Consider the following 27,057-nt stretch of genomic DNA (forward strand, 5'->3'; position numbering starts at 1 on the left):
TAATAAGTCGTCTCTCGCTACATCATTAACAAAATATCAAAATGTTTTGTATATGTAACATACACGCAAATGTGCAATAAAAGTGAAGAGGCACACAGCTATCTCTCGCGTCACGTAGGAAATAGCAAAGTTGCTTAGACGCAACAGGGAATGGACGTTTAATGCAAATACCGTGTCACTGTGGAAAAGCCACAAGATGCTCGGTCACATTTTACACAGGGACGAAAGCGGAAAGGGAAGAAGAAAAAAAAGAAAGGAAAAGAAGAAACGATGCAGCAAATCCGAGATATACAAGGAAAGGAAATTGTGGATATCTCGACAAATGGCTGCGAGTATTCCTGCAGCTGGAGGCAGTCAGATTGGTAGGCGTCCAATGATAAGCCGCAAACGTGCACGGGGAAGCGAAGCAGCGTTGACACATGAATAATTGAACAGCGTATTTAGCAAATAGCTACGGAGAATGGACCGTCCCTGTCCTCCCGTGTCTTCTGTCCATCTTTCTCTCGTAGCCACCCCCGAGGGTTCCTCTCTTAAGCTACGTACACACTTTTCAGTCAAAAAATATTATATTTTGAATATTTTATATACTTCTCCGTATTTTCCTGCATTTTCTTTAGACACTGTGATAAAAGTTCTGTGGATGGAACGCTCATTAATTTCCCTTGATTGATCTTTCTTCTCTCATTTCCTCCGTTCCTTTGATCAACTTCCTTTCAACAAACGTACGAGCGAGCTTACATCCCCGATCAAACATGACCCTCTTCTTCGATCATTTCTTTTTACAGCCCTACCCTCTGACACATCTATTCACGGTCCATTTCGCGCGATTCATTCGAACAATTCTATTTTCCGGTTGCATCCTTTCGGCGTTCAAGTTCTGCACGAGCTGTCTTCTCGCCATGACACGACTAACACGTGTTAGACCTCGTAAGGATCTCAGCTCACGTCCGCGTGGACAACGCTCGTGGCCAGGTTTATTAAGTGAATATTGCCTCCAAGTTTCCGACAAGTTCGACCGGTACAACCGGTACGAGAGACTCGCGAACTTCTGCTGGAAACTCGTGGCTTAGTTTCGAATTAGACCATTCTGCTTTCGCTGATTGAGAACAACCTGATCAACGTTTCGGCGGGGAAATGATTCCTAGATGTTTACTGTCGCAGTTCGTTTCAATTCTGTTGGAACATTTATTGTTATATTAAATGAAATCGTGAACTTGTTCAGTGACAAATGTTGTTGTATCTTTTGAACAGATTTTCATTGATCTGTCATATTCTCTTGGTAGGAAAACTAAATTTCATAATATAAATAATATACTAAATAACAGATATCGTGTTAATATTAACTTTTCACTATCATTGACAACCATAACAATTTAGAATTAAATTACTCTGAAATTTTCAATTTAATCTAATTTCATTACAGATCTTCATCACGAAGAATGTAAAATAGAAAATAAAATTGCACGAATTTTATTAATCTAATAATTATTATTATCTAATATTATCTAATATTAATTCGATTCGATTAAATATTACTATCTAATATTATCTAATATTATTAACGACATAAGTTACCGTAGACATCTATAATTTAATATACGATTTAAGAAAATAATACAGAATGACAAGAACCATGAATAAATGTAAAGCCTACTTTAAAATACATTGCTGTCACTAATATAGTTGAAAACAATGATTAAAAGACGAAGGTATTTATTTTATATACCGATCCATCCATCACGTTCCACTTATTTCATTAATTTCCATAGATATTTTCTTTTTCTCCACTTATTTTAATTCTCTTTCTACATCACGGTTGGCACTTTCATAATAAACCAATAACAGACAAATATTGAAATATATCTTTGCCATTTATTTTCCCTTTAAATCTAAAAAAATACTTTTCCCTTTAAATCTACGGGAGTTCGTAGCATTCAAGCGACCGTCAAATCACATTTTTCGCTCTTGTCTCCGTCAAACATCTCCAAGATGGTTTACCATTGTCGTCGATCGATTATTCAATCAGAGAACTGCAACGAGCAGAACAATGCGGTTGTTTCAATGGACCTCGGTAATAACGGAGAATTAACCGCGTTTGCTTAGGCAATTCAATCGCGAAGAATATGCTAATCAAACTGCGAAAGCGGATCGCGCGTGATCAATGGAGAATTGATTGAAAAGAACGCGAAGAACTGTGGCCGTGTCACACTTCGTTCGACCTTCTTTTCAACGAAACCGATTCGTTTAACTTTGCAAATTTGCAAAAACGAAGCTCTCGAATGCGAGGCTCTGGAGCAACGTGAGTTATAAACGATTCACTGGAAAAGGGGGATTCGCGTGGCACACGTGACACGTGATTCATCGATGGAGTCGCCGAGCGAGTATCGATTAATGAACTGCGCCACGCATATTCGGCGTAAATGAAACAGTTTCCTTGATAAATGAACGGGAAATAACTGGCGTTTCGCGCAACGAGCCTCGCTTCCGAATTCCCTATAAGGTAGATAGGTTGATTGTTCCCATAAATACTGTTCGATAAATTTATGACCTTAAAAAACAAGAAGACCGCGTGTCACGAAAAAATTTGCGCTTACGCGTTAAACGACTTGTAGAGAATAAAAGTTTTATATTTGCGACGAAAGAAGTTTATAAACTCAAAAGAATAATTTAACCGAAATTCAATAAGAAGGATTAGGAATGAAAGCACGTAACGTGCTACGTTTTCCATACCGTAGAATAATGTTAATTATGTCGTTTAAACTGACGTTTCCGACTTTTGATCCAATATCCTTGGATATCTGACTACTCGAATTACTCGTTAATCCACGATATCTGTATCAGAATCCGGATCTGTGTATTTGGATATCTGTACTTAAATCCGAGTATCTGATTTCGGATGTTCCATCATGAAGACTAGCGTGAATTTCAATTGAGAAGAACAAGTTGAAGTAAAATAACAAGTAAAATAGAATTATGTCAGAATAGACTTATCATGTATTTTATCTTTAACGATAGATTTATATTTGATGTACGAAGTATATTTGTCTTTTGTATTACCCTCATGTACTATCATACATTTACTATCTCGATAGCAAAACAATAGAGACACAATCATGTTCTGGTTAATGAAACAGCTTTCGCTTTGGGTACAAAATTTATACCGATTACACTGAAAAACTGAATATATTGAATTAAAAATGATGTTATTTCAGTGGAAGGAAGTGAATTTTGTATGAACGTACGCAAATAGTATGAAATGTGCTGCATTTCGATACAGAATTTGAATAATTGAAGAGCATTCGGATAATGGGTGTTTAACCTTAAATCACGAGAATATTTGAATAACCAAATCTAAATCAAACACGTACGCCCATACACTACTCTGACACTCGAATCTAAATTAAACATGCATTCGGATATTGTGGTAGTTACACTCACTCGGACATTCGTACGAGCAATAGTAAGTGCCGTAATCAAAGCTGGAAACAACTTTTGAAATCAACCGGACCAGGAAGGAGATCGGAAATATTTCGTATTTCGAAATCGGGCAGAGTGATTATCGTTCGATCTGAAATGCAGGAGTTTCCCAAGCGGAACGCGTGAAAAACAGAAAATCGAAACGTGACAGAAAATCGAATTTGACGGGCAAATCGGTCTGGCCGGGAGCTTCCCGTCATCTACGTCTCTGAAATTGAAATGCAAAACGATGGCTATCTTTTTTTTTTTTGGAAATGAACGACAGAGTGAACAACCCCTTCTATCGATCTATATCTTCCCAGCGGCATAGAAATCGCACTGACAGATGTCACTGGAAGAAAACCGGAAACGTCACGTGAGAAATCGGTTCCAACGGGGGTTGGATCGAGAGAACGTGCGTCCACAAAATTTGCAAAACTGCACGATATAACAGTATTCTATAACGAAGCAATCGAGTCGAATTGAATAAATTTCGTTTTTATGTATTATTAAGCCATTGTTCGTTTAATTAATAAAATAATAAACTAAATAATTTATAAATGTGTAACGTGTAATATTTTAATACTTGACACAGAACTCGCAATTAAATTTCGTTCAACAGTTTCAATTTTATTAAAAACATACATAAAACGTTTAAAATGACCAGTAGTTTGAATTCAATGGCCACTGCTTGTGTCATAGTTGAAAATCACGCGATAGAAATCTGCTGACTTCCTTCTCAATCATTTCTCGCTAATAAATTCACGATTTCATTTTGAGCTCGAATTCATTTAATATGTTGACGTTTGTTGATATATCGACTTTTGTTGAAATAAACGAAGTATCCATATATAATGAAGTTCTACAATTCCCTTGTTCCTTTCTTCGGCAGATCTTTCAAAAGAGAAGGAATAAAATTTGTATATCATTCCCAGTGATACGGTAGCGATTTCAAGAAATGCGGTAACGTTTTTCGAAACATGTCACCCGTTTAAACATTTCATCGTTCGCCATTTCTACGCCTTTCAGAGCTTCGAATGTTATCGATTTTTTTTAATACAATCCAGTACGTTCCACTGGCTTCCATCTAGCCAGTTACGTTCTATTTTTGTGAACGAGCGATCAAACAATATTCAACCGGCGTTACGATTCTTTTTCATTGGTTAAACAAATTCCAATCGGACGATATTACACGAAACGAATGATCGTCCTGGGATATGAGATATTCGGAATACCTCGAAAACAAGTGCAAAACATTTTTCTCTGCTGAATAAACAAACTGGCATTCCACCACGTTACAGTGAAAAACTACACATTTCATCGTCGACGTGTACGCCAGAAAAAAAAGAAAAACAGCGATCAGGTTAAGTCAAGCGCAGCTTTCGCTGCCAGTATCAGCCTCAAAGGACTTTCGAAAGCGTAAATTTCTACGCCTGGTGTATCAATTTGTTAGCCTCTAAGGTATTTAAGAAGTGCGGCAGCACTGTGTCGAGGAATAAACTGCTTGGTTTTATTTAAGAAATACATTGCAATCACAATACAAATAATATATTCCTGTTACCAGATGCCAATTGAGACTAGAACTACCAAAGTGACCAAACTTATTTATATATTTCTCGTCAGAAATTTTATAGATTTACAGTGCACTTTTAGAGATTTAAATGATTTTTCAGAAAATATATAAATAGAAGTTTGTGCAAGTTATTGTTTCTATCGAGATCAAATTCATCTGGTCTCGTATCACTCTGAGCATCCTAGCACCAGACACACGGTTAATCTTCCCCTTACTTCGTATTCGACGCTTTTTAAACCGAGAGTCGAACAACAAAAAGAATTGAAGCAACTTACTTCAAACATCGGATTTTGGCTGTCGGTTACGGTGGTCGAGCTTCGAAAAGAGAACCCGCGCGGAGATTTTGAGAACAGCGCAAATATTTGCGCGCCGAGTGTAAATGGATAGACACGGACGTCGGTGGTCAGACGCCGTGGTCTAGTGGCCGAAAAATTTTTCAAATTGATGCTTTCAGACACGGTGCGAACGAGCGGTTTCCCGAGCAGACTGGCACATTGATTTTTTAAGAGGAGCAATTCGCGCGCGACGTGACTTCCACCGGTGAATTTGTGAGCATCAGAACGGACGCGAGTCGAAGAGTGAAGAAGAATGTTCATTCTTCGTGATTTTTCAACTTATCACACGTTTCGTTTGCAACAAATGGAACTATCGGAATTATCAAATTACTGTAATCATTTAGAATTGTTTTGCAAGATAATATTTATTCTTTGCAAGACGTATTACTGACATATACATAAAGAATATACAAAAAATTATACAAAGAAACCGAACAGTTTATTAATTATTCATTTTCTGAATGCCTGATTAAGATACAATCTTAAAACTTGATATATTCTCTTTTTCGTATTTGTGATATTTCTTGTTTTTCCACTTTAGTCTTCAGTTTGCAGTAATTTAGATGCGAAGCTGAATGCAAAACTCGGTTGGAAGTTTCTCGTATGATTCGTAAGAAAAAGATTGAACGCGTGTAATTGAAATTTGTAAATTCGCTCGTCTGTACTTATGCATCGACCAAAGAAAGAAAAAAAAAAAGGAAAAAAACAAAAAAAACATAGTGTTATCTCACCAATATTCCTTCCACGCAGTCGAGTTTTCCTCAAGCAAGCGAAGAAGTGTTTACCCGTAGCCTCGGCTAGATCGCGAGAAGCTCGAGAGAAATTCACAGGGTTGTTATTTCGTTTACGCGTTCTCGCTGCTGTCTACCCTGTGAAGCGTTGCCTAAACGAAGATAAAAGAACGGACCTATACCTCTGGAATAAAGCATAGTGATCCAGAAGGTTCGCAACTGAATTTACGAGTGCCGCGATGAAAATATAATTCACCCTTGCCCTGGTGAAATTTATCTCTGGCTAGAGAATTAAAGATACAAACGGCCGTGATTAAATGGCCGGATGTTTATGCATATAAACGGTGAAAAATTCACCAAATGAGTATCAAGAGTGCGTGGACAAAACGTCCGAAGCAAAGTGCTCGTTAGAGTATTTACAGGGGTGAAATAAAATTGAGATATGAATTTGCATAAATACTTGCGGCATGGACATAATTGATCACAATTCATTTGCATGCGGATGTTTGTCCATTTGTAGAAAATTTAAGAGTGCAAAATTGCGCAAAAATATGTAAAACATCTAAATTTTCTAACAGAATTTAATAACTGAAACCATTTTAAATTTTTAAATTAAATTTTTAATTCTTTGCAGTCAAATCTATTGTTTTGTTTGTGAGATAAGTGATGATGTTGTAAAGCTCGATTTGCTTTCCTTTCTGTTGCAAAATAATTAACGATAATATTTTTTAGTAACAGAAATTTGCATATTATTACATTCCGTGTATTTTCCTTCCATTATATAATTTTTCGAAATTTCATGTTAAGCAAAAAGAAAACAAAAATCTGTAAGTAAACGTAGACAATAGTGAACACGAATTTTATACACATATCTCTAAAGACTATAAAAACATTGAAAGCTCGGCAACGGTTTATTATCTATGATAATATTTGTCCGCAGAAACTGGATCCGCGCATCAAACATTGTTTCCACAGATAACGTACTATGAAATACAACATTATAATTAGGTAACATAAAATTATTCTTTGTACGAATAGAAAACATTTCAAAAAAGAATCGTAAGTCTCATAGAAATCTAGAGCAATAATTTGCATAAAAATCCGCAGTTCATTGATCACGTACAAATAATATTCGCGAAAACAAAAAAATTGTGATGAGAAGTATAAATTTTCTAAACCTTCCTCTTGCAAACAACGTCGAGTCCCTCGCGTTTCACGCGTACAGTAAAGCCCATCTATATTTTCATCGCAAAACGTTTGCGTCGAAAAACATGACACGAGATTTATTTATTCAAGTCGCTATTACAAGCTGGATGCATTCGACGAGGGATGCAAAACGAATAAAACAGCCGGAAGATCGGCATGTTCCTGTTTTTGGGACAGCTGGCACGTGAAAACGGGTTCGCGATTTTACACATGCGCGGACGTAGGTGCAAAGGCAATTAACAGACGAATCTGTCGGATGAGTAGCGGCGCGTAGATCCGCGACACACACACGCTGTTTGTTGTACCGGTCACTTCCGGTCGGTGTACCTTCCAAAACGACGAATAGGCGCCGTCACATTATGCGAAAGATTTAGCACATTCCCGATTCGTGTAATTAGATCTCAACGTTAATAGAAATCTATATAAAATCAAAAATTTGGAGATTATGTTAGGTATAGGTGAGGTGCAGTGTTGGTTGAATTTAGGACAGCCTAGCAATTAGGGTTTCACACTAATCAGAAAAGTAATAATAGTAATTTATAAAAGGACGAATTAAAATTATACTGTACGGGTCAAGGTTTTAAAAAGACAAAAAAGCGTGTTGTGTGTACTTAGAACAGTCCATCTTTGTAATTATAATTCTACGTTGTCTAAAAAAAAGGCAAGAAATTAAAATTATAGTGAGCCACTTTCGCTCAGTTCTCAAAAAATTGGACAAGAATCGTGTAATATTCCGGAAAATTTAAGATAGTCGATTCTTTTAACTAAACTTCTACGCTAACCAAAAACAAAAGCAGGAAATAATAACTTGTAAAAATTCACGAAATTGCAACAAGTCTGAATAATTATGCAGATTGTGACAACGACAAAGAAATTGAGGTACTTGGAACAGTCTATAAAAAAAAAAAAAAAAAAAGGAGAGAAACTGAAATTCACGAAACTAGAGCGAGTCTCTTTTGATCGGTGTTTCAATGTGATTCAACAAACAAACCGCATCGTAGCACGAAATTTCTCGTAATGAAGATTTCACGCTGTCTAGAGTGAAAGATAATAACCAACGAAAGGAGAGAAACAAAAATTCGCGAAACTGCAGCAGATTCGAGTAGCGACAGGAAGCCGGAGAAAAATAAAACGATGTAACTCCCATTGTCTTCCGCGGAGATCGTGGGATCGTGAAAAACGATGGCTCGTCGAAACGACGAGGAAATTGGGTTACACAGTTTCCTGGCAGGGAACTCGGGCTGCCCGCCCAATAAAAACACTGGTTGAAAGATATAATGGGCCGAAATTTGGTTCTGGCGGCTCTGCGAGGAGAGAAGGGAAAAAAAAGAGTCTCGTAAATTAAGCAGACCGCGATTACCAGGCGGTAATTAACGGAAAGGATTTTCAGAGTTCTCTCGTCGACGTATGCGTGTCGTAGACAACGAACGTTGGCGTACATGATAACGCCAGGAGAACAAAAGATACGTCGAACAGAGATTATTGGTAATTTGGTGCAACAGCGAACAACGACACGATGCCTCGTTATCAAGTAATTATTACGCTGGAGAATTAGAGCGGGCGAGTCGCGATCCGACGATTAATTATGCCGCGCGTTACAAGTCGCGCAGTTATCCACTGTTGCGGAAATGTTTATTTGCTTCGTTGAAACTTTCGCGAAAACGATGTTGCGGAATTTCACCGGCGGGTGGGAAATCTCTTAACGAATATTTCTGGTATAAAATTTTTCTCGAAGACTGGAGGTTGAAATACTTTCGAGACTTGTTAATTGTATCAAAAGATGTACCGAAGAGAAAGTGATGTAGTATAATTTTTCAGGTGAACATGTTAATTTCATCTTTTCAGATGGAACGATATATCTTTTAATGTATGTTATGCGTGCGCAGATGATTTAATTTTGCAATTTTGTGTTCTACGCGTACATTTACAGAAATGCTAGTTAAAATTTAATCCTTGTTTGAGTTGTTTCTTGATTTATAGTTAATAATTTTTATAATATTAATCTCCCAATCTTAAATAACCCTCGATTACATGCTATCTCTTAACAATACAATTTCTTCCATAATTTCTACGTGATTACATCTTTTTTTTAGAGATAGATTAATTACACCCTTTTTTTCTTTTTCGTAAGATATTTGAATATCCAGTGAAATAAAGGGAAACAGTAATGGAACGATTATTGCAGCGTGGAATTTAGGGTTACGAACATTTCTGTTCGCAGGCAGGTTTACACGGCCTAACCGGACATATCGAGTTCAACGAAGGGAAGCGCAACAACTTCAAGCTCGATCTACTGAAGTTGAAGAAAGAGGAGCTGGTGAAGGTGGGCGAGTGGAAGCCTGGAACCGGCGTTAACGTGACAGACGTTGGTGCTTTTTACGAGACCAGTGCCACTAATATCACCTTGGTCGTTATGACGAGAGAGGTAATCACCGAGCTCACCGGTAATCATGCTCGCGTAAACGCTTGCTCCAAAAATTACGTTCGCTCTAAAACATTCACCGTGCCGTACAACGTCATCGACATCGAAAGAACATTTCCTATACATAAATATAGTTATATAAATACAGTGCATCCTATAAATAAATTTCTGCGTTCGTGTAATATATAATTCAGTACGCTGCGCCGTATGATTTCTATTACTTCTATAAGTTTGTTTCGTCTGCTTTTATTTTTTTTTTTGAAATCGGAATAATTATTTTAAACGAGATACAGAAATCGTCGTCGAGATCTTTTTGTATCATTTTGAATTTTCGAGAGATACCAAGCCTGGCGAAGGATGCAAAGGATGATGAATAATTTCTCAATCTTCAATTTCGTTCCCTTTTAAAGAACAGCGAGATTCAGAATGTTCTTCGAAGCTGTTTCACGTCTGAATATTTTCAAATGTTTAAAGCAGAAATTTGCTCCCGCCGCTAGATATAACAACTACTTTACTTTAAATATTTCGTAGAATTTTACAATTCGCGCGCACTCCGAAGATTCTCGTATTTCTAAATTCCTCGGGATTTCCAAGTTCCTTTCGCACGCGTCTGCGGATTTTCGTGTCGTTTAAATTTCTCATAAATGCATTTGAATATTTTCGTACTTCCAAACGTTTCCTAGACGCATTTTCCTTCACTTTTCCGCTTAAACAGACATACTGTTCACTAACACGCCGACGTCACGACGTCGGTTGTTTAGCTTTCGGACGTGCTCTGCCGCCGGATCGCAGCCAGAAAAGTCTGCTCCCCCCGAAAGAAACTAATTTCACTCGGGCATTCACTCGGGGCGAAATCGTCGCGAAAGATACGACGCGTTCCGCCTCCGTCTCCATTTTCCAAGATGAAAGGAACGGGGGAGGAAAAGAAGGAAGGAAAGCAGACTTAGAAGCTTCCATCGGAACCGTTCGCGTTAGAGACTGTCCAATGACGCTACACGTTTCATACCATCGATGCCGGTTCTTATCTTTGAATAAGAATCTCTCTCCTCGGATAAAAGAAAAGCAGTTCCCTCTCCTCCCACCCACTCTCCGAGTTTCGCCCCTTTCTACTTCACTTTCTACTCCATCCTCTCCTCATCCGTCTGTTTATCTTCCGACACTCGGTCCCGCACGCTGGCGATCCGTCAAAGGAATCCTATCTTCTTGCAGGAGAAACCGTACGTCATGGTGAAGGAAGACAAAAATCTGACGGGGAACGCGAGGTTCGAGGGGTTCTGCATCGATTTGCTCAAGTGGATCGCGGGACAAGTCGGCTTTCAATACGCCATACGACTGGTGCCTGATCACATGTACGGTGTTTACGACCCGAAAACCAAGGAATGGAACGGCATCGTTAGAGAACTCATGGAAAAGGTAAAATGGGAAACTCCCTGGCACGTGCCTGTAGATAACAAGTAGAACATAGGGGGACTTGTTTTTTTCTTATTTACTTGTTTCTGGCAATTTCGTGTTGGCGCTGATACGACTGAACGTAGGAAGCTCGGAATAAAATACGACGTTTGAGAAAGTGCTAGAGAGAAAAGATAGATCAATCTGTTAACTTATCGTAGTATTACAATAAGAATTCAATTTCTTGACATTTTATAAAATTATGGAATCTCGGTGACGTAGACTTTGTTTCTGTCTTGAATTCCGTCGTAATTGGTTTATCATGAGAAACAACGAACAAAATATAGTGTGAAATTCGTTAAGGATCGAGGAATAATTTATCGTAATATTACAAATATTTCAAATTGTATTTCGTAAAATATCACGTCACGTAATGGAAGGCGCCAAACATTCTGATACAAAATATAAACATATTCTGATTACGAACTAAAGATCGTTCCAACCAAGCTCCAATTAAATACCCTCTCCATAAAACTTTCCGCGACTACCGAGAGCGCACCAGATATTTCCACCAAAATTAATACCAACATTCCGCTCGGACAGAAACATAATATCACACGTCTATTTATTTGCGCCGTGTCATTTTAATTACAACCACCTGGGTACAAAACATTCAGATACACGATACAACTGGTATGTAGTTTCAACGTTAGCGCGGAGTTTATCGCGCAGACGGGGGAAATATCAGCAACTTCCTTGGGAGCTGGCGTTCCGTTACGCGAGCCGAGTCTCTCGATGAAACTGTATACTCTCGCGAGTAAAAGAAGGGGGGGAAAAGAAGAAAAAAAAAAGTAACGAACGCAGAGGGAAGAGTCCGCGAATAATTTTATATGCAAAGTAGTGGCCCGATGCTGTCGTAATAAATCCCTCCCGACTGCTAGACTTTCATTATGCATGCTCGGTGCCCGAGAGGAGCATCTAATTTGGCGTTTTCTCTAACCGATGGTGGCCACGTATCGGATATTCCGATTCATGGCGACCGCCGATGGCAGATGTTGCCATCAGGTGACATCTGAATTGTAAAAGAACGGTGTTATTAAGTTGGAATCTCACCAACAGTGGCCAATTGCTTCAACAGCCGTCGGATAATTTATGAGATGTAGCGAATCTAGGCAATCGCTTCCATCGACTTCGCTTCGACCGAGGATTTCACCGAGAAATATTACTGGCCAGTTGCAAAAATCGGCTGGATTTAATCTCCTTAACTGCGGCGAAGCTGCACGCGCACATGACACTACACTGGATTATTAAAAGATTATTAAAGGGAATTAATTACGTCGTCGTTAGTTGCCCAACCAACCAATGCAACGTAATATATCTGCTGAACTAAACCGGCGAATTCCCTATAATTTCCATCCTCTTAACGATAATATCTAACGATCTAATTCCATCCTCTTAATGATAATATCTAATGCAGAATGGCTGGATCAAGGCAGTGTACGTTGATATTTCGTCCTATAGAAGATCGATCAAACGAGACTGTTGCGAAAGTACTTTGACGATATGTTCCTACACTGATCTATAGTTGAACTTCTCCACTTTTTATTAACTTTCCAATTCAATTACATACAAGATTAATATTCAATTTACAATAAACGAAGGATTCAATTTACGGAGATAATCAATGCGGCTTCAAAACATCTCACTTATTGCATCGGTAGTAAGGCTCTTCTAAGTAGTACAACTCCGTATTCGGTCAGACGTCGATCGAACGACGCAAGTAGGCAAAAGACGCGGCTCAAAATGGCGAAAATACCGAACGTACAAGGTCGAAAGTGTAAAGGCGAGAATGAAAGGATGAGAATTTTCCACAAGTAAAAAGATGAATGTCACGCCTCCGAGCATCAAGGTCGCGGATGGCTCGCGGCTGAGTCGTGTTTTACGCGAGTGCGACGGACGGTGAATTCCAAAGTTCGCCGATTTATAAAAGATGCAGGGCAATCTGTTCGCAAAGAGGACATTCAGAAAGAGCCTTAACCCAGAAACTGGGGGGCTATAAGTGGATCGTCTCGATGGAAAGACGTCATCGGCGGTGACCTGGCTGTACCAGGTTTCGGTTCGCTCATAAAAGATGCACTCGCTATTTTGCAGGGCAAACGTTTGCCTAGGCGAACACTTGCCAGGCGAGCGTTTGTCGATCGGTCTCCCTCTAACGACAAACAACCCTTCCTCTCTTCCTTTCTTTCGTCGAGAATGATATTACGTTGAAGGTGATACGCGCAGCAACGTATATTTATGAATATTCGGAAAGAAGAGTTTCCTTAACGTCTTAAAACAGAATCACAAATCTTATTTACTTGGTTCGCATACGACGCGACGGATCAAATGGTGACGAAATTTAAATTCGCGAGAGATTCTAATAGTGAGCTTCCTGATTTTATACTGAGCGTATAAAATCGTGTAACAATCTACTTGGTCTCTACTACAACTCTGTGGAATTCGTTTTTTACATCACACAACAGGCGAGATATTTCTAATCTCGAAAATTGTAAAAATTCAATTCTGAAGAGAAAGTTGAGAAATTTTTTCCATGATTTGGGTCCATCACGGCCTTGAAAAATATAACTTTCTCTTTATAACTTCCCCAAACTTTTGTACGATTTGTTGAACTTTGAACAATAGCTCGGGGCAGGCTTTCAACTTACACCCTATAAAATATTTTATCTTCATAGAAAGGTTTTCGTTTCAAATCGTAGTTACAGAGAATTCTGACGTATCGTTGTCCGATGAATCTCAATTTCGTGTGCTCCCTTTTTTGAATATTTGGACAGCTTGTGTCCGACGAGGCATGCATGTAGAACTATCGTTCTGTTTTCACGCGAGAAATCTCCCTTTTGCCCACAGAGAGCAGACCTGGCTGTTGCGTCTATGACGATTAATTACGCTCGGGAGAGCGTAATAGATTTCACCAAGCCGTTCATGAACCTCGGTATCGGAATTCTGTTTAAGGTAAGTCGCTGTTGTCGTTCACAGTGTGTCTCGATAATGGTAAACTAACTTGTAATTTACATTCACGGTGTGTGCAACATGTATCAACTTTCGAGAATCTCGTTCTCGTATGAGGAACCCAGATTGATCAATTTTTATTTTCTGAGGAACAATTTTTCACTGTTCACGTACAATTTTTACAAATTAATTGTAATTTAATGCAATTGTAATTGAACTTTTCTATAACTTGAGAACTTTTGTAAAATAAAAATTTTCTTCAATTCTTTTCGTTGCAGAAATCTTTAAAACTCGAAATACAAATACCTGAGTACTTAACTCGAATTATTCGTTGCAAATATTCGCCACCACGTTCATTTAAATAGTGTTTGTAATTGTCATTGTTAAGCTGCAGGTGTTTATGTAATTTTACGAATTATTATATTTTCATGAATACAATTAAAGGCGTAGAATCTAAATAAAAATTTCTTTCGTTTACTACCCTTGAATATTTCATACATTTTCGCAGATGTAGAAACCTTTTTGAATTAATAGAGCTATCGACGACCAAAATATGAAACTTGTGTCAAAGAAAATTGAAATGTAAAAAACAAAACAATTCGTAATGTAATAAAAAACATGAGCATTTATTTATATGTTTCACGAGGAGTCGTTCAAACGTCGAAAAACAAACCACTATGAATCTTACAAAATTTTTACAAATTGGCCAGTTTAATTTCTCTAATAAAATCTAAATTAATAAGATTGATCAATCTGGCTCATACTATATTCGTCAAAGATTTAGCAAAAGGAAAAGATATACTTTATTCAAAGATGATACGATTCCATACGATCGTGTCCTCGAGTTCATTTTGCACTTCCAACTACACGACACTGAGTCGAGCGGCGTTGAACAGAGAGCGGGATTCTCGATGAAATATCGATTCGTCCGGCGTTACCAATCGTGAGAAAAAGGCCCGCGCCGGTACGGCGGGAGAACGGCGTACGGGATCCGTTTTAATTAAAATCGTAGCGTAACGTAATTTAGGTGCCCTCCAGCCAGCCAACGCGGTTGTTCTCCTTCATGAACCCGCTGGCCGTGGAGATCTGGCTGTACGTGCTGGCCGCGTACATGCTGGTGAGCTTCACCCTCTTCGTTATGGCTCGATTCAGCCCGTACGAGTGGAACAATCCGCACCCGTGTCTGGGGGAAAGCGACATCGTCGAGAACCAGTTTAGCGTCAGCAACAGCTTCTGGTTTATCACCGGCACGTTCCTCAGGCAGGGCAGCGGGCTCAACCCCAAGGTACACTTAACGAGGTGCTCCGCCACTGGACTATTTCTCTGCCGTTCAATTACTCCTACGACTAAGAGCAGACCCTTGTCCCCTTCTTCGTTTATAACTGCCGAGGAAGTTTGTGGATTCTTAAAGGGGGACTTTATGGCGAAAGAAACGGACGACCGACTGGCATACGAATGGTCGTGATTTTTGCCAGCTGGAAACTTTGAAAATGACGTATAATGAGATTGCTTAGAAAAGTATATCGAGGGACTCTTTATTCAGATTTTTGTAAGATCGAGGCTTGAGCTAAGTTTGAAAGAAATTGTCTGTTTTGACATTCAGTGGAGACCGTATCGTAACGCTTTTCGCGTTGTACTTTTTAATTTTCGTATAGACTGGTTTGATATTCTACCAATATGATCTGTTTGACCGTGTGTCGTTCCAGCTTCAAAATTTTTTTAATGAAATTTTACGTAAAATATATGATATAAAATATGTAAGAGTTCTTCCGTGATAATTGTTCGAGTACTTTTGCGAGCCGTTGCGTAAAAATATAGATCGAGAAAAAGACGCGATTCATTATTTGCACACATTTACAGTGACAGACGTAACTGAACACGAAATATTCGTGCAAACAGAATTAAGAAATAGAAGCTAGATATTACTGTACCATAGATTCTTCTACGTTTAAATTTCGTTACATATAAATTAATTATATAAATTTAAAAAAATAAATTAGTTATATAAATTAAAAAGTAGAAGCTAGATATACTGTACCATAGATTCTTCTACGTTTAAATTTCATATAAATGTAAAAAAATCTGCAATCTAATTATGTGAGAAGTAAAAAAGAAAACGACGCTTGTGTTTTCAATAACATATAACTTCGTTCTGAAAGCTTTTATCTTTAGGCAGAAATAAAATTATTACATTGAAATCCGGTTGATTCGTTGAAACTTCAGCGAACAATCAATACAATGTTCTACGTAAAGTTAATGAATTCATTGTTATTTTGCAACACAATAGACGTAACTTCTTTGTATAATTTTCATGTAATATAAAATGGAATACAAAATATGTGTACAAATACAAATACAAAATAATACCTTTTTAATGAATTAAATTATGCCGAGTAATTATCATTATGAAGACTCAAAGACCAACGTTTTACACAATGTTTCTTTCTTACTTATACACTATAGAATATCCTCAGCAAATTTTATCCGGGGAAAAAAAGAAAATTGGAACCTTTTTGTACGAAATCTTTCTTCCGCGGAAAGTCGACGAATTTATTCATAAACGTCTCGCAGAATCCACAAACAAATCTCCGAAAGCAGTTACGGAATTACTTTCACCCTGAAGCCACCAGATTTCCGTCTGAAATCCTTCATCGTGATCGAGCGAGCAAGAAAAATCAGAAGCTGTAAGTCACGGCTGAAAGCGCCGATTGTCGTCGGTGGCTCGGGTTTCGGTGGCCCTCCTCGCATTCGAATGCATCGGGGAGGACTCGACGCCGGTAGATTCGCTCGAATCGTAACCCAAATCACGACGATTCGCGTTCCAGTTTCGCGTCCGACGAAACGGCTGGGCGCGCGGAAGGGGGAGGGGGAGGGGGAGGGGGAGAAAGAAAGGGAACAAGAAGGATAAAGGAACTCGTCTACCGGTTAAATTTCTGCCGCCGTGTTGAGACCACCGCCATTGTATCCCGTTGGCTCCTGACGGGCCAGAGAATAGAAAACGGAATTCGTGATTTCCCGGCGAGATAAAGGATCGTCTTGCGCCGCCATTCACCGGACTGACAGAGGAGCATAGCTGAAGCTGTTATCCTCGAAAGAGTCAGTTCGCGTGACAAAAAAAAAAAAAAAAAAAAAGAAGAAGAAGAAAAAGGAAAAAAGAGAGGGAGAACAGCGAACAAACGGCGCGGAAAAGAGGTAAAGACGTATCGCTCGATGACCAAGAGGAGAAACCAAAGGAAAAATCGGCACCGGGACGAGGAAATACATCGGGATTTGCCGAACGAGAACTGGGCAGAGAGAAAGAGAATGATGAGAGGTTCCAGGGTATAAGGTTCAGGAGGATTAGTAATCCGGAGATACGTGTAATTGCCTGCAGGTTTCCGGGCGAATGCCATCGAGGCTGTTCTCGTTCATGAATCCCCTCGCCGTGGAGATTTGGTTATCCATGCTGGGCGCTTACGTGATGGTCTCCATAACGATTTGGATAGTGGCGAGATTCTCGCCTTACGAATGGGTCGAACCGACACCCTGCCCGAGCTGCAAATGCCCGCTACAGGTAGGCTCTCGTCGGGTGGTGCTAATCGACCGTGCAACCGAATCCTTGGAACGAATCCACCAAATCTTCGCGAAGAATTAGATTGTCATACATTCGTATCTCGATGTGCGGCGCGTCGTTGCAGATATACGAAAAACCGTTCAAGTTGTCAGTGTTGTTGCGTGACATCGGTAACTAATTGCGCGACATCGTTGTGACATTTGTAGAAACACGTACGAGTTTCAAAAGTTTAAATTTCTTGTTGAAATTCTCAAAGAAGTCCCAAGTGTGTGTTTTGCATCTCACGAAAGTATTCGAACGCTTATAGAATTATAGAATTTCTATCTATAATAACATTTTGAAATTTCATTGTGTTCACTTCCCGCCAAATTTGTCCCTTTTTGTTTCATGTAATAAATACGATAGGACATAACATGAGCATGAATTTTATTTCATTATAACGAGAGACACATTATGATTTTATTGACGAAAATACGAAACCAGTTTGGAAATGTCTATCTATAATATCTACTGGAAAACATGTACATTTCATTAAATGAAATATACGTCACTCGATCCCCATAATACCATACAACTCCAATCTTTAATTAACATGTCTTTAAGCGTAATAAACGATATTCATTTTAAATAATAAATCGTAATGCGTATGTGATACATTACGTATCACTGAGAAGCGTTCGGACATTTTCCACGAGCAACACTATTGACAAACGTCGCGTGTATCGATATCCACGACCGGTTTTCGATTGCTCGGTTGAACATTAGCTGGTTAGGGATAGCCTGTGTGTAATTGTCCTTGAAATTTCGCACCACTTGGCGGGGGTCCCGATGTCATCAGGGTGGTCACGTGAGCGCGTTGGATCCTGACAGCGACGACATTCCTCTACCGAGAACGGTCAACGAGTTTACCCTGGCCAACAGCTTCTGGTTTACGGTCGGCACGCTTATGCAACAGGGCAGCGACCTCAACCCCAAGGTAAACGTGTCACCGCAGAGTCGGCAACAGTTACTCGAACAAACAAAACCTTCGAAACACACCGTCGCGGCGGGAAGCTCGTTGGATCCTCCACGTATTCGTCCGTCATTTTCCATTCTATGAATGTGAAACACACTCGCGCGCGAATCGTCACGAAAGTGGTCATTATTCAACAATCAGTCGCGGTTTGATTATAAAATTTTCGTTCTTACTGGGGTAACAACGAAATTCTTACAGCAGCATTTTTAACGAAAATAATTAGTTGCACAGTCATCAAAAGTGGCGAATGAACGTTTGATTCTACGAAATGCAACTAACAAAAATTACGGACCAAATTATTATCTCGTACGAGACGACTGACACAGAATTCACGATCAACGCGATGACGCAAATTTAGCGTATTTTAAACTAAAAAAAGAACGTCGAAAGAGAATATTACGCAGCAGTAAACTTGTATCACGCAACAACATTAAACGTGGCTATTTAAAACGACCACATGGAATACGCGGTACTGTCATAAAAGTCGGAAGGGTGCAAATGTATCCGCACTTTTAACTGCATGCTTAGAACCGCGCCACTGTTGGCAAAGCTTGGTTTTATTTGTCAAACAATTACAGGGAGGACGTTACGTTTGTCTTTGCACCTTTGTTTGCTGGTTTTTCCTGTTTCGTCTTACTCTCGGTCCTTTATTTTCTTCTCGCGTTTGTCCCCGGAAGCACTGTTTTTCATTGTTGTTTTTTTAATCGAAACAGCGACGCACTTTGACGCGAATGTGAGAAATTTCGTAGCCCCTTTTTTTAGTCTGAGAATTTGCCACGTCACTTTGATTCGATGTACGTAATAAATTATTTAGATGAATCCTGAAGGTATCGTTAAGAAAATATTTCGGAAAAACCACGAAAATGAACGAAAATTTAACACATGCGTCGATTGTTACGTAATAATATCCAAAAATAAATTTTATCACACTATAGCACTCATGTAATTTCTCAAACAAACAATCTTTTTACATTTATAATTTTGCAAATATAAAATTATCCCGTATGTTTGGCAAATCTGGCAGACTTTTGCAGAATCACTTCCCTGGGATACTTGGTGTACAAATTAAATTTCTTTGTATTCCCTCGAGCTAATAAAAGCCAGGCCCGTGAAACGCGACAACACGAGGACAAAGAGTTTAAAATCCCGTATCTATCTAACTTTTCGCCAACGTGTTTCCAAGAATCGTGAAAGCGAGTGAGTCTCATTTTTCGAAAAGTTTCAAAGGAACGCGAGGATGATCCATCAAACGTGCGCTACGAAACGAGACCAGGTCCAACGAGCTTGCCTATTTAACGAACGAGAAACCACGTACAAAGCGTTGAAATGTTTCAAGCACCATATGAGTACATGTGTGACGCTAAAAGCTAGACAACGGGATCAAGAAGCAGATACGTTTCATTTAGATAATTGGTGGATAAAACCACGTGAGGAACGCACACCGACTCTATTTTTCTGCTACGCTTTTCAACATTAGCTGCACGTTGAAAACATTATTAGGTTGTTGCACGTGAAATGGGGGATTTTGCAAGCGTGTGTATTCGTTCAAAGTTTCGTGATTGAAAATATTGTGATTTATTGTTTTATTATGAAATTTATTATTGTGATTGTTTCATTGTAAAAAGTTAGATTGACTTACTTTTATATAAAACCTAGTACTTATTTTTATATAAGTCAAATAAGAGTTACTGTACTAACAAGAATTCTAACAAAGTTACATCAGGGAACAGACAATCTATCACGTCTATCAAAAAATACAAACATAAACGATGAAATTTGGAAAATTTGTGAAAACTGAATAAACAACGAAATGGATTACGAAATTATCAATTATAGACTTCATAGATTTCAAATGTGAATAATTGTAACGAAATGAACAAAATTGACAACAATGATCGAACTAAAGATTTTAATCGAAAGATTGAAGTCGAAATGCATGATAGAAATTTAGTTAAATATTATCCCGAAGGAAACCGTACTCGTAGATATTGGAACTTACGCTTCAAATTGCGCTCGTCATTTCACTTGCAACAACCAAATAGAAGAGAAAGTGCCTGGTTCACCCTAGCGATATCACACCGAATTATCGGAAAGCGCAAGATCTTAATCAGACGAAAGATCTCTTCTCATTGGCACAAGAATTAGAACAATCTAAGGCAAAATTGTCTGGCAAATTTGTTCCCGAGATAGATGAACACGGCGGGGAATCTCGATAGAGGCAGAACGATCGAGTATCGAGAGATCGCATGTCACCCCTGCATGCACATAGCAAGCCAAGCACCTTGACATTTCGTCCGCCTCATTTTCGTCGTATCATCCCCGCTGACAGCTTCTCTCCACTCCTCCCGTGTTAGTCCGACTAAATCCAACGACATTCCCCGGGCTAGAACTCGGTTTCTCACGAGTCGGGAAGTTTCTCTTGTTCTGGTCCATTCGCGCGCGCGGACTTAGGAAAATTTCTATCCGTGATCCTCGGTCGCGAATGAAAGAATCCTTTCTCTTTCTCATTCTCTCTCTCTCTCTAGGAGAGAGCTTCCTCTCGTGCAAAAAGTTTCAACGCGTCGTGCAAGTAGTTTCGCATCGAATTCGACCGGCGAACTCCTCCTGCTCGAGATTTCTGTGCTGGAAGATCCTCGTTTCTAACCCGTGCACGAAATTTCTGTAGGATTCTGGAAGATTGCATAACGAAAAAATGTTCGATGGCGGTGGACAGACGATAAAATCGCGAACAATGCTCTTTAGTCATGTGTTTTTTTATGGCGATCGCGTTTCGATTGATTCGACGCGCGTGAATTTCATAAAAATGGGCCAGGACACCAGGAATGGGACTGCATGTGATAATTATTAAATTATAAAAAGTATTCGCGGTAGATTGAAATGCTTCATAGAACGTAGATTGGAAATTTCCTTCGAGTTCAACTAGACTGCGGATTTTTATGCAAAGTTACAAAATACACTGTATATGCGAATGATGTATACAGTCTATAAGTAACAATATACAAATATAACGGATGAACTGTTAATTATGTTGACAAATGTTTCGAAAGAAACTTGTTCTGTTTCAACGCAGAAGTTATTTGATCTAATTAATTAGCTTGTAAGTGATGGTCATTTAACGTTTCCAAATGGAATCATATATATTTTATATTTTATAGTTTAGCGGACATTTTGATTTTAATTTTGTAATCCTGCATACGGTCTTGAAACTTGAAATTAAAACAGCTATTATAGCATCAAATATTACATGAGTCTTCTTGAGAAAAATGCACGTCATCTTCGTATGACTTCTACACGTACATACACTCGCACAAATGGTAGTCATATATCTTATAACAAATCTCAAATACTACTACTACTCTCTATCAATAACATACACCAACTAAATAATAAATTAATTAATATATAATACAAATAATAATTAATAGTTTCGATGATGTTTCATCTTCCAATCTTAACTCAAATATATGAAATATTCAAACAATATTAAATAAACTTCCACTTAGCATTTCTTTACTCACATTCCGAGAAGTATAAGAAACGCATAAAAGTCCAGAATCTAGTAATAACTGCGTACACGATTCACGATGCGTTCAATTTATCACCCGGCAGTAATTTCGAACTGCTAAGTAATTACGGTAAAGCGATAACAGCAACTCGAGTAATTGCACACGAGATTCATTTTAGAAAACCATTTTTCACCCCTACTCCCCCCCCCCCCTCCTATCTCCACGCTCGAGCTAGTAAGAAAGAAATCCAATTTGCTTCGAATTACACGCACTTAGAGATTGTTCGCATTACCAAAGGTGTATGTACGTACGTACATACACACGTACGTACACGCTGCACGCTCCTATCCACCGAATTGAATCTTCCTCGTGGCCACAGACACGCGTAATACCTCCACGAGAGGTGAAAATTGTTTCTAACGAGGAACACCTGTACGACATATGGTGCTAGCCGGCTCACGGTGGCATGTGTGTACATGCGGGGTTGTCGTTGTGCGATGCTCGCGCGGTTTCTACGATCCTGCGTGGCTGCGAGCTCGAAGGATCGGAGATATCCGCGTGAAAGAAAGATTCGAGCGTACTCGAGCGACCGCGATCCTCTTTCCTTTCACCGAAAATACAACGAGAGGACGTCGCGCGGTCATCGCGAGAATTCCTCCCGCTGGAGGAACTTATATCGTTCGGGAGATTTTATACGACGAGAGGGAAAACACAGAGCAGAGACAGTGATTCCTCGAACAACGCGTTGATACTCGCCTCGACAATGCCGGGCGATATGAATAAATATCAAGAGAGACGGGCAATTCCTTTCCTGCTGCGGTGGGTACAGTGAAACCAGCCATTTCTATTCCACTTTTCTCTCTCTCTCTCTCTCTCTCTCTCTCTCTCTCTCTCTCTCTCTATCTATCTATCTATCTATCGCGTTAATACCAAGGAAGGCTTTCGCAAATATTTCTAGAGGCATTCTTTTAAGCACGAGACTGCTATTTTTGGGTTTGTGTATTTTTAAGAATTGTGGCTAGAGAATATTGCACGAAATTATAAACTATTCTCGCGGAAATTCTTGAACGGTATTCGTTATGAAATCTGGTTATTACGGCCAGGTTGATAGAATCTGAAATCAATTTGGAATGTACGGCCTCGAGTTTGAAGAATAAACTTCATACTCGAGAATTAAACAGATACATGAATTTGTACACGTTTTAATCACTCTTTGTAGCAATAAAACCGCTGGTGATCGCTACGGTCAACGTGTCAACATGTTAATATAACGAATGTGATCGATTGTTCAAATATTCCCGACATCTCTGCTAATTATCTTTCTACACATACCAACAAATTTATTTCGAATTTAACCAATATAATCACGATAGCCGAATTTCACAACACTGCTAATTAAACTTCGACACGATCCGCATAATACGTATTCATAAAATACATTCTTCAAATACTTTTGCGAGACTGCATATTCGATCGCGAACTGATTGATTGTATAATGGTTGTCCAATTAATTGGGTATTAAATTTCGTATATTATAAGATTTTAGGATTTAGTACTCTTCTACTAGAAGAATAGAGAAATTTAATGCTATGAAAATGAAACGTAAAACCTGCTGATAATGTATGCAACTAGCTCTTACACTTAGCTACCTCATGATAGCTCGAGTAACGTCTTTCACATCGCGAATGTAGAGCAAGAGGAATTATTCAGAGATGTCTCGAGACCCGATAATCGCTTTCGTAATCGACTTGATCCCGCGGCTAATGGATCGAAATATGCCATTAGCGGGTTCAGGAGGGCGCAAATGAGACCGCATATTGCATTCTTCAAGCGGAGACGCGCGCATAAAGCTCTTAAATCGTCCCCTCCCGACCTCGATGCTCCACTCACGTGGTTTCAATTGATCGTCACGGCTCTTCACAGGCTTCCAGTCACGGAGATGCGATATCGAGGCGACATTCGTGAAGAAAACTGATTGCCAAACGCAAACGCCAGCCCTTTCCGTACAATATTTCGTTCGAAACATTTCCTCGCGTATATAATTGACGAACTTTCGAGTCTTTCAGCCTTTTCAATCTATTTCTCAGAGAACCTTATACGTTAATACATTTACTTGATCTTTTAATAATCGAACACTTGATATAATCTTAATAGATTTTTTAGAGAATTCACAATTTTTAGGGAACTCTGGTTTGTAGTTTTTCATTTTGCAAAATAAATTTTTTCTCTTTCTTCTTATCAAGCAAACAATATACCAAATATTACCTCAGTACAATACAATAGAGCTTATGAAATGATGTGATATGGAATTTGAAGAATTTGAAGTGAGAATAGATCTTGATAATCAATTCGGGCGAAAAGACAGTGATTTAATAAATAAAATTACTGAGGAGCTACATTGTGGTAATATTTGCGGAATTCTCCATTTAAAGATCCACAAACATCGTGAAAAGATCGTCGAATAATAGCAGTCTCGTAACAAGCGTTCCGAAATATCCATTTGTAGACTCGTTTCCAAAGAATAGTGAGAGAAATTGGCTAATAACGGCTTGTTGTTTCGCTGTTTCCAACTCGGCCGCGGTAGTTAAAGGGTTGCAATTTTCAGCGGCTCGAACGATTTCCGGGAAGGAATTGCCCGCGTAAGAGGGGGAGGGGGGGGGGGGAGGAACGATCTTCCTTTATGTAAGGTATCGATCGTCATTATCAGGCAACCAGCACGAGAATCGTCGGTGGAATCTGGTGGTTCTTCACGTTGATCATCATCTCCTCTTACACGGCCAACTTGGCCGCGTTCCTCACCGTCGAGAGAATGATCACGCCGATCGAGAACGCGGCCGATCTCGCGGAACAAACACAAATCTCCTACGGAACTCTCGAAGGCGGAAGCACGATGACATTTTTCAGAGTAAGTATCAACGATTGCTATATCGTTTAAAAACTTGTCCCTGCAGTCGCGGGTAATTATCAGATTTTTCTGCAAATAATTTATCATTCCTAAATACAATTCAATATCTGTTATATATATGTATCAAATATTTTTTTATAATTAAAATAGCGTAATTCTAATAGTAATTTTATTTTCGTGTAATTCTATGTAGGTTGTGATTAATCTCAACATTAGGATCTAGGATTTTCATTTACACAATGGTTATTTTGTAACCTTCTCGATGGACATTTTAATGGACATGGATCCCGCATTTTATATTCGTGATTTGTTCGATATGTAATCGTAAAGCATCAGTTCGTAATTCGAGATTATCACGATGCATAGTATTCGTACCGAATTTACACATTGAATCCTATTGTTCGTTACTATTACTGCAGATTTTGGTACCAGGAAAACGGAATAATTTGAAAGAAACATCGCTCCTCTGCAATTCACACTCTTGGAAAGAAATATATACAATATCGACCAAAAGTTTGGAAACACGTTCGGTGTGTCAAATATACAGTGTGTATTATTCTTATATCATTACATATTTCTAATATCAATTGTGATATTAGATTTAATTTTCTTACTTTTAGAATATTTTAGTATTTAATATTTATTATAAATTTTTGGCCTGTACGAAAATGAAAGAAAATGAACAAACCGTGTTTTAACAGTGTGATTGACTAATTCAAATTAAATTTCTTTTCCAACATTCAAAAGATAGTTGTACAATAATTTAAAAACGAAAAAAAAGAAAAAAGACGATATACATCACGATATCGGATCTTCTTTCACGAAAAATCAACGTTGATGTACGTCTCGAATTTGCAAAGCAGGAACAGACGAATAACATCAAATTCGAATTTTTCCAATCACAGGATTCAAAGATCGGGATATACAAGAAGATGTGGGAGTTCATGGAGACGAAATCGCCATCGGTGTTCGTGAAGAGCTACGAAGATGGTGTGAAAAGGGTACTTGAGGGCGATTACGCCTTTCTAATGGAATCCACCATGCTCGATTACGCTGTACAACGCGATTGCAATCTCACGCAAATTGGCGGCCTGTTAGACAGTAAAGGCTACGGAATTGCCACCCCGAAAGGTAATATCGAGGAATAATCGAAGCTTATCCCACTATTCGACTTTCTCACGAATCTCAATTTTTCTATCTTTCTCACGCTTGCGGAATAACTTGCTCTCCATCGAGAACGAAAAAGAAAGACAGAATATTCTCGACAATGCTTGCTAAATAATAATAACACGCCTTCTTCCCAAGGGAATAATCAATCCACGATTATTTACTTATCGTTAAAAAAGATTTCATGCTCGTTCGCGATTCCCCCATTTTTTCCCCCTAATTTTTATTTTTCTCCCACATTTACAAGAGAATTTACCGCTACGTCCACTTTCCGCGGAAGAGAAAAGATTCTTGAGGAAGCTCGCTAAAGAATAACGTCCTTCCTCCCCCGGGGGATTAATTAATTCACGATTGCTTATTTAGAAAACACTTTGCATCCGCTCGGTTGCACAAAGCGAGCGAGCTGCTCCGCACGTGATAAAACCTCTCTCAAAGCGTTTATCTCCGCGAAAATTACACTTCCTCCTTTTGCCGGACGTTTTGTACCCGCGTTTAATATGCCACAGTCTTAATTAACGTGCATACACGCGCCGTGTGAATAGAGAGAACAAGTTTCAGGAAGCGGTCGATGCTCGGGCGCGAGTTTTCCACGGGTGTCGAGCGTTTCACTTTCACGATACAATAACCTGTTTGATAGCTTTCTTGCAGCGTGTATATCAGAGAGCTTGGCGCGAGAAAACTTGCTGAGCGGCGAAACAACGCGCGTAAATATCTGCCGGCGTTACTTCGCTACGTGAATGATTGCCAGAGAATTTAATGGCACACGAGGCGAAGGACGTTACGTGGCAAACAT

The 27,057-nt window shown here is 39.0% G+C and overlaps 1 protein-coding gene across 7 annotated transcripts in view; it reads left to right on the forward strand.

Annotated features, from left to right (window-relative positions):
• The window catches only part of LOC122538707 (glutamate receptor ionotropic, kainate 2-like), a 93,937-nt gene that overhangs the window by 53,568 nt on the left and 13,312 nt on the right, over positions 1 to 27,057 (forward strand). For 6 of the 7 annotated variants that reach the window (XM_043673001.1, XM_043672998.1, XM_043672999.1 and 3 more), the window contains 7 exons: positions 9,523 to 9,726; positions 10,933 to 11,136; positions 14,017 to 14,121; positions 17,492 to 17,671; positions 18,510 to 18,647; positions 24,900 to 25,097; positions 26,003 to 26,228. In XM_043673001.1, coding sequence (XP_043528936.1) covers positions 9,523 to 9,726; positions 10,933 to 11,136; positions 14,017 to 14,121; positions 17,492 to 17,671; positions 18,510 to 18,647; positions 24,900 to 25,097; positions 26,003 to 26,228 — 1,255 coding nt within the window. Of the gene's footprint in view, positions 1 to 9,522; positions 9,727 to 10,932; positions 11,137 to 14,016; positions 14,122 to 15,145; positions 15,404 to 17,491; positions 17,672 to 18,509; positions 18,648 to 24,899; positions 25,098 to 26,002; positions 26,229 to 27,057 lie in introns of all 7 variants that reach the window. The other variant, XM_043673002.1, reaches the window with a different exon arrangement.

The sequence above is a fragment of the Frieseomelitta varia genome, unplaced genomic scaffold (genome assembly GCF_011392965.1).
Source record: "Frieseomelitta varia isolate USP_RPSP 00005682 unplaced genomic scaffold, Fvar_1.2 scaffold_175, whole genome shotgun sequence".
Classification (NCBI taxonomy): domain Eukaryota; kingdom Metazoa; phylum Arthropoda; class Insecta; order Hymenoptera; family Apidae; genus Frieseomelitta; species Frieseomelitta varia.